Genomic DNA, 7,991 nt, shown 5'->3' with positions numbered 1-7,991 from the left:
TCCGGACCTCGCCCGGGCTGTCCCCCCCACACATGCACAACCGGGAACATGCTTGACCGGAACTGCCGCAGCCAACCAAGATACTCCTCTATCGCCCGTCTCCGGCACTCGACCCGACTACCGCCGTTCCCTGCATCGACGATCTTCCACAGCGTCGCGCCTACCAGCCTTGTCAACTTCTCGGCACCCGGCTTCAGCCATGCATTCTTCCGGTTCGTCGCGAATGACCGCCCTGGGCCCTCGAACACCAAGCTATCGGCGATGTCCCGTAGCCTTATCGTCTCGCGGATCTGACTCCATTGTCCGCCCGTAAGTTTGTCGAGCCAGCCCTCGGCTTCCCGCACGAGCGCCTGCGCCGTCTGCTGAAAGCTGTCCACGGTGATCTTATCGCCCAGATAGTTGAGAGTCGTGCCATCACTGTCCCATAGCACCCTCGCTTGCCCACCTTCCTGATTGCGGTAGCCCCGTCCGTACGTCATCCACTGAATAATAGCGCTGAACGGTGTGTATGAGCCGGTTGCGAGCCAATCGCGATGACCCTTCTGGAACCGATCGATAGCCGCAAAACTCGTGTCGCAAGTCGAGTCCTCGGAGTCGTACGGGTCACACTCAAAGAAGTGCTCTAGCATCAGAATCCGCCCGCACCATAAGATAAGGCGCCACGAAAAAGGAACAACGCTTGCATTTAGACTAAAAATAGTAATAATTGCGCTATTTTCCTATTCTCATACCTAACATGTGCTACTGGAAACGCTGAAAATTTGAATTAGTGGCGAGGCTATATATTGCCATTCTGGGTACTTCATGAGGAGGTCATCAAGAGTACTAGGGTCGCATTGGCTTGTAACCAACACCAACGCACGAACAGCAGTCTCCGAAAGTAGGAACTTGACGAATTCGTCCTCAACCTCAAGAGAGAGCTTCACTAATGGGGCCAAATCAAGCTCTTGTGCCCTATTGGCCTGAAACTCCTTGGAAAGAAGCTCAATGACTGACTCATGGCCGCTGACCGTAGCCCAAAACAATGGCGTCGCGCCCCATTTGTCCTGGGATTCTAGGCTGAATTGGTTATAAGCAAGCAACAGTTCAACGGCAGCTTCATGCCCCTTACCGGCCGCAACCGATAGTGGCGTGAAACCAAAGTTGTCTATGGTTACTGGGTCGATTCCCTGCTGCAAGAACAACTTGATAACAGCGTCTTGTCCGTGCGCAGCAGCCCACCATAGAGGCGTCCTGCCATCATCATCCTTCTCATCGAGCTTGATCTTTTTCTTAGTCAGTAGCTTGAGAACCTCGTCATGCCCATTTTCCGCCGCAGAACAGACAGGTGTCCGACCCCATTTGGTTCTGGATTCTGGATCCACCCGGCTGTCAGCGAGGAGTGCTTGCACAATGTTGCGGTGTCCAAATGAAGTAGCATAATATAAAGGAGTTTTGCCTTCTTCATCGCCAAAATTCGGGTTAACTTTAGGGTTGGCGAGGAGGATACTGACGAGGGTCTCATGGCCAGACATGGCGGCATGAGACAGAACACTTCGATCCCAGATGTCTTTAGGGTCAGGATTGGCACCTTTATCCAATAATAATTGTAGAATATCCTCACTTCCAGAGCAGGCTGCGGCCCATAATGGCGTACGATGCTCAATGTTCATTGAATCAGGGTTGACGTTGTCGAAGGTGAGTAGATGCTTCACTACCTCCTTGTGTCCGTTGTAAGCCGCCCACCACAGGGGTGTTTCGCCAGTCCTGTACTTGATGTCCGGGTTAACGAGACGAGTAGCAAGTAGCAGTTCCACAATCTCCTCATAACCTCGACAAGCTGCCTTGGCAAGTGGGGTCTCGCCGTTTCTGTCTTTAGGATCTGGCTCAACATCCTGCTGGAGTAGCAGCTTGACAATTGTGTGGTGCCCGCTACAAGCAGCCCATGAAAGTGGCGTCAGGCCGTTGTTATCCCTCCAGTCCTTCTCGATAGGACTGTCAAGCAGTCGTTTGACTACTTTTTCGTAGCCACTTTCGGCTGCCCATGACAGAGCTGTACGACCGTCAGAATCTTTGCAACTGTAACTGTGACCTCGCCACAACAGGGTAGCCAATAATTGATCCAGCCCAAAATATGCTGCTAAATGTAGCCCCGATACGTGCAGTGGTACTTGTTGGCTGTAATCTGGGTGCCGTTCCCAAAGTTTGGTAGCCAACATTCCTTGGCTTGATGCTGAAATATTGCCTTGGCTCTCAAGAAGGTTTAGCGCAAGAATTTCCTCATCTCCTGACATGGAGATATCACGAACATGATGTCCCCAGTTTCGCGCCGCGTAATCGAAGAATGGGTATGATTGAAGACGTTCCTCAAATTCCACATCTGTTGAACATTGGCCACTGCTGAAAACATTGAAAGAGAGGTAGACAACGCAAACTGTCGCAATCTCAGCTTTCGCACCCGAAAACCAAGACTCCTGCGATCGTACAAAGTACTGCTGCGTTGTATAATGAACCAGGCGGATGATGTTACTCTCTTTGTCGACCACAACCAAACCCGCACACACCGAAAGCATATGCTCTATCTGGGGTAATCTGTCCGTATCCAGGTTCAGGACAGTTGGGTCAACCGCAAGAGCATGCTGAAGTTCTAACGTAGTGAGTGGCCGCTTCGCATTAACGATCCATGATAAAACCTGCTTAGCAGCTTTTGTCTGAAGTTTAGCCTGTCCTTCAATTCGCACCATTGCATCCTTATACACACGATCGTATATATCCACATCCGTTCCAGTGGGTAGATTGGCCAGAGCCGCTCGAACATCCGGCGGGGACTTTGCCCCGACCAAGGAATCAAATAGAAGCTGAGCGAGGAGGAACCTAGAAGTACATCAGTGCTTTATATCAAAGATAGATAGGGATGACGCACATTCCCCGCGCCGACTGGGTAATCCTAGTCTTGATTTCCCGTTCTAGTTCCGGATTGCACCCCACAGAGTATTGCATCTGGAACATATTGCCATCAAGATATCTATGCACATCTACATCATGGGCATAGATTTCAATTTCCAGAGACCTTCTCTTTCGGAACTTCTCGCTAATTTCCGGGATGTCCCTCGAAGTTGCAAAAATCTTTGCTTTAGAATTTTCCTGAAGATCAAAAATTCCATTTAGAAGCCTACTTCGACAGCCACCGGATGCTTGGCATTCATCCAGTGCATCAATAACAATGAAGACTCTCGAATATAGAGTAGATACTGACTGTAAGGTTGTCGAGATTTCGTCGAATAAGGGCCGTGTCTGATACCTGTGATGTCGCTTATACATCTTCCCTACACTATCCGGTAGAGTAGGCCGCCGTTGAGCTAACTGTTTCAGAAGACTCGCCAAAAGGTCAGTAGCCTTCTGCTCATGCGTCCGCTGGAAATTGCAATATATATAGGCGATTCCAATCGTATCATCATCGGAATACCGTTTAAAAAGCTCATCAACTACGATTGATGTAAGAATCGTCTTTCCTGCGCCGGGCATGCCGAGAGCGAATAGTGTTTCTGTGCTAGTCTCCAGCCACTCCTGGAATGCTGTCGACTCTAGGAGCCAATGTCCCGTTCCTTCCTCTCGCTGGCTGATAAAGTCGTTATGCTGAAGAGTATAATCAATGGCTGTCAGCCAGTTTAGAATTTTCTGGTCCTCTTCGCGGCGCTTTTGGTTGTCCTGGAACTGGTTGAGACGATCCACGCCGGCTTTCGTAGCCCGAGATGTTTCACTGAACACGGATTAGTTGTGGTCAGTATGGGAGGCAACTTATAAACTACTTGGAAAGCTTTCCGTAGAAGGCATTCAGGAGTGCAACATTCTCTGTCATGCGGCTCCGTAAATCGCGTATGTCGTCCGGCTCCCACATAAGCCTCTTCCAAATTTTCTTCACCTTCTTTCTCACATCTTGATTTCCTGAGTGTAGCTCGGTATACTTGTTGAGTGTTTTTTCCAACGACCTGAGAACCTCCCAGCAGCCTTTCTTGATCTCTTTTAACTCGTCTGCTTCTTTGCTGCTGAGCTCCCAGTCTGGAATGGTATCTACGTCTCCGAGAGAATTGTAGAGAAGTCGGGTCCTGTCAGATGTAAAAACTCAACAATGCCCAAACCAATCATAGGAATCCATACTGATCGGTTATTTCCTTGAATTGGCCTGGTGCACCGGCAAATTCCTTGCGAATTTTAGCAGCAAGCTCAATCACCGTGATAAAGTCTCCAACGCTGAAACCGAAGCTCATCTTGGTCTCCGTTCTATATTTATCGTCACAGTCACAACCATAAGCTGTAGCGATGTTGATTGAAAGACGAAAACTGGTGAAATCGGCTTCCTAAGTCTTTTAAGTTATGTCAAGCTTCCGGACCATCCGCAAATTCTGCATCGCAGGGCGAGAGTGCTTTTTGTTCGAGTCGGCAACCAAAGTGCGGGGTGAATTTCTCAGCACTGCACTCATAATGTATTGCTGCCTAACGAGGGGTGAAAATATGCAACCGTTTCCCTTTTCATCCATACTGGTAGGGCCATGCAGCCAACAGTTATATTTCAATGAATCACAGCGTGACTGTTCTTTTCTCAAGGAAGAGGGAAGGAGACAACATAGAAAGCACATATACCCTATGCAAGAGATAGTCACCATAAGGGTTAGCATTCGTCATATTTGGTAAGCATAACAGAGTTTTTTATTTTTATGGATACGCTATGTGCTGCTTACTGCGCCTTGCTGTCATCTCTTCTCATATGTTATCTTCTCGCAAATAATATACTTCCGTTCGTCCGATGAGACTGACGTGCCGCTTCGAGTGTTAGTTGATTTTTCTGTATTCGAGCCAACAAGAACCTGCAGGTAGAAGGCCTCGTTATGGATATCGCTAATTCTGAATTATTACCCGTACCAATTGGAGAACCTCCAGATGATTTTATTTTCGCCGGATCATCGGCAGGCCCTGCCGTCCGAAGTTTGGTTTGTTAGCTGCCATGCAGCCATACAGTGATCTCCCAATAATCAAGGAAGCAAGACATACCCCAGTAGACCCTGTTAGCCCCTATCTTCTGCAGGCGAAGACCCATAGCGCCCAAAACTCTTCAGGCTGCAATTATCTCTCCATGGAAACTGATACAGACATCTGGCGACCCGAATTATGCAGTTGCAGAAGGGCAATGCGTTTCTGATGATAATTCTTGAGTAGGGCACGGACCATCAAATTGGGTATCAGGACCTGATACGCGGGGTAATTAGTACAGTAGGTCTCATGAGACCATGGAAATAGGAGACATGGCGCCAAAGCTCCCAAATTGCATTCATTACAATTGAGTTTCCGGCGCACCCTTTGCCATACGAAAGGTGCTTTTTATTCGCGTTGACAGGGAATCAGCGCTGGGATCCTGGGTAGTTGGAGAGAGGGCACGGACCAAATATTCTTGTATTGACCCAAACTCCTAAAGATCCAAAAGGGGAAGGTGCACGGGCCGCAAAAGTTGGTATTGGGCCCATTACCCGTGGTAATTGGTAGGCGGTCAATAGGCGGACGGGTACCCGTCCTTCTAAAATGGGACGGGTCCCGTCCCAATTACCATATCTGGTATAGCTCACTCCGCTATCGGTCTCCTTCTCGCGCCATCTCGAATGTCGCGTTCTACTGCACTCGCTGCTAATCGTGTCGAGATTACGGGCTAACGACGACTGCTTCGCTATGAACGTCAACCAATCTCAAAGTCCGAAACCGTTTCCTGGTGATTGTCTCCCTCCTGAAGGCGAGTATGAGTCACGGGAGGCTCTATTCGAGGCAATCAACGCCTGGGCAGCGACCAGGGGCTATGCGTTCATAACTGGAAGGTCAACCAAGGAGAAAACCGGCAGGAGGACGATCACGTACATGTGTGATCGTCGCCGTAACCATCCAATCGTTTCCAGAGAACGCCAACGTAAGACGACAACTCGAACAACAGGCTGCGAGTTCTCTGTACTTGCGAAGGAAAATAATGATAGAAGTACCTGGACTCTGCGGCACCGTTCTGACAGCCGATTCTCACTACATAACCATGAACCAAGCCAAGACACCACCGCCCACCCGGTACTTCGAACACTGTCTAAGGAGCACCTGTCTCAACTGACTGGCCTTGCCAACGCTGGGATAGCCCCTAAAGAAATTAGAACGTACATGCGGCAGAACACCGACACGATAGCAACACAACAGGACATCTACAATCGTATTGCAGATGCTAGACGAGAAGTGTGTCAAGGACAAAGCAGCATTAACGCACTTGCTGATCAGCTGTTTAGAGAAGGATGTTGGAGTCAATTTCAAACCGGTCCAGACGGTCGAGTCAAAGCTGTTCTATTTGCGCATCCCGAGTCAGTGGCATACCTACAGGCATATCCGGATGTCTTAATCTTAGACTGTACATATAAAACCAACAAATACGGCATGCCACTTTTGGACTTGATCGGTGTCGACTCTTGTCAACGTTCGTTCTGTGTCGCGTTCGCTTTCCTGAGTGGGGAATGTGAAGAAGACTATTTTTGGGCGTTAGATCGATTCCGATCGTTGTGCGAAAACCACAGGATTAGGCATCCCTCTGTCATCTTGACTGATCGCTGCCTAGCATGTATGAATGCTGTCGATACTTGCTTCCCATCATCAAGGCCGCTGCTATGTCTCTGGCATGCTAACAAGGCAGTTCTTCGCTACTGCCAGCCGAGATTTACGCGCCAGACTCAAGGGGAAAACCCGGGAATCGAGGCTTGGAATGAGTTTTACGGCCACTGGCATTCGATCATCAACTCACCAAATGAACAAACTTTCCACGAACGTGTGTCCGAGTTTGAGAAGAAATACATCGCGGATTATATCGAAGAAGTCAAATATATCAAGACAAACTGGCTTGATCAATACAAAGAGAAGCTGGTGAAGGCGTGGGTCAATCAACATCCCCACTTTGACAACGTCGTTACTTCAAGGGTGGAAGGCATACACTGGCTGCTCAAGAGCCACCTCAAAGTATCTACATTGGACCTGTTCGAAGCTTGGCGATCGATCAAGCATGCACTACTTAATCAACTGGCGGAGTTGAAGTCGAACCAAGCCAAGCAGAAGATCAGGACACCTATCGAACTCTCCAGTATTCTCTATGGTGCAGTACGTGGTTGGGTGTCTCATGAAGCTTTGCGAAAGGTTGAGCAGCAACGAAAGCTTCTATTTCATCAAGGCTCTACTCCTTCATCGGCCTGTACTGGTTCTTTCTCACGATCACAAGGGCTGCCCTGCGCCCACAAGCTGGAGGGTTTATTAGCTCAAGGCCAGACTCTACAACTCGAAGATTTTCATCCGCATTGGCACTTGACTCGGGAAGATAATCGAAGGCCCCTCTTAGAACCCCGCCAGCGAGTCGATCCAGTGACTACGAATTCGTCTTTGCCGTTATCTAGTGTGAGAAGAGAACTTGGCGGCTTTGAAGTCATTGAGAAGGCGAGGCCGATACGAAACCCTCCTTTATGCAGCAAATGTCATATACTAGGTCACGCAAGGAACTCAAAGGAGTGTCCACTACGATGCTCGGAACTAAGAGCATTGCCAGTTATATCTTCAGACCAGCCGCAGGTGTGTTCGAAAACCTTTGAGTGGATACCCTTTACGACCCCTGAGGAACCAAGGCCACCAGTGATGAAAACGCTCGGCGAAATACAGTGGCAACCAATCACAACTTTGGAAACTTTCGAATTTGAGAATGAATCAACTTGTCAAGATCTGCCATCCCAGTTGACCATCGAAACAGAGCGGGTGGACCGACACATAACGACTCCAGAACCTCGACACCCATCACCTACGCCATCGACGTGTAGACCGCAGGTACCACCACAGTTAAATTCGAGAGATCTAGCTTCAAACCCAACTACACATCTGAGGCATGACGATCCACGAGCCATCCATCAGAGATACGTCAAGTCTAGAGAGGATTGGTATAAGGCTCAACCCCCAGGAGCCTG

General features: G+C 49.0%; 2 protein-coding genes across 2 annotated transcripts; both read right to left on the bottom strand.

Moving 5' to 3' along the window:
• Positions 1-741: 741 nt before the first annotated feature.
• FOXG_06637 (uncharacterized protein) lies at positions 742-2,273 on the bottom strand (the record flags this gene model as incomplete). The annotated part of the gene is made up of 2 exons (XM_018385324.1): positions 742-753; positions 867-2,273. The coding sequence occupies 2 exons, from the start codon at positions 2,271-2,273 to the stop codon at positions 742-744; spliced, it is 1,419 nt and encodes a 472-aa protein (XP_018242624.1).
• Positions 2,274-3,784: 1,511 nt separating this feature from the next.
• On the bottom strand, positions 3,785-4,247 carry FOXG_19333 (uncharacterized protein; the record flags this gene model as incomplete). The annotated part of the gene is made up of 2 exons (XM_018399546.1): positions 3,785-4,085; positions 4,138-4,247. The coding sequence occupies 2 exons, from the start codon at positions 4,245-4,247 to the stop codon at positions 3,785-3,787; spliced, it is 411 nt and encodes a 136-aa protein (XP_018242623.1).
• Positions 4,248-7,991: the final 3,744 nt, after the last annotated feature.

This window comes from Fusarium oxysporum, chromosome 3 (assembly GCF_000149955.1).
Source record: "Fusarium oxysporum f. sp. lycopersici 4287 chromosome 3, whole genome shotgun sequence".
In the NCBI taxonomy this organism is placed as follows: domain Eukaryota; kingdom Fungi; phylum Ascomycota; class Sordariomycetes; order Hypocreales; family Nectriaceae; genus Fusarium; species Fusarium oxysporum.
Note: the sequence above shows the minus strand (reverse complement) of the source record. Positions and strands in the feature narration are given on the sequence as shown.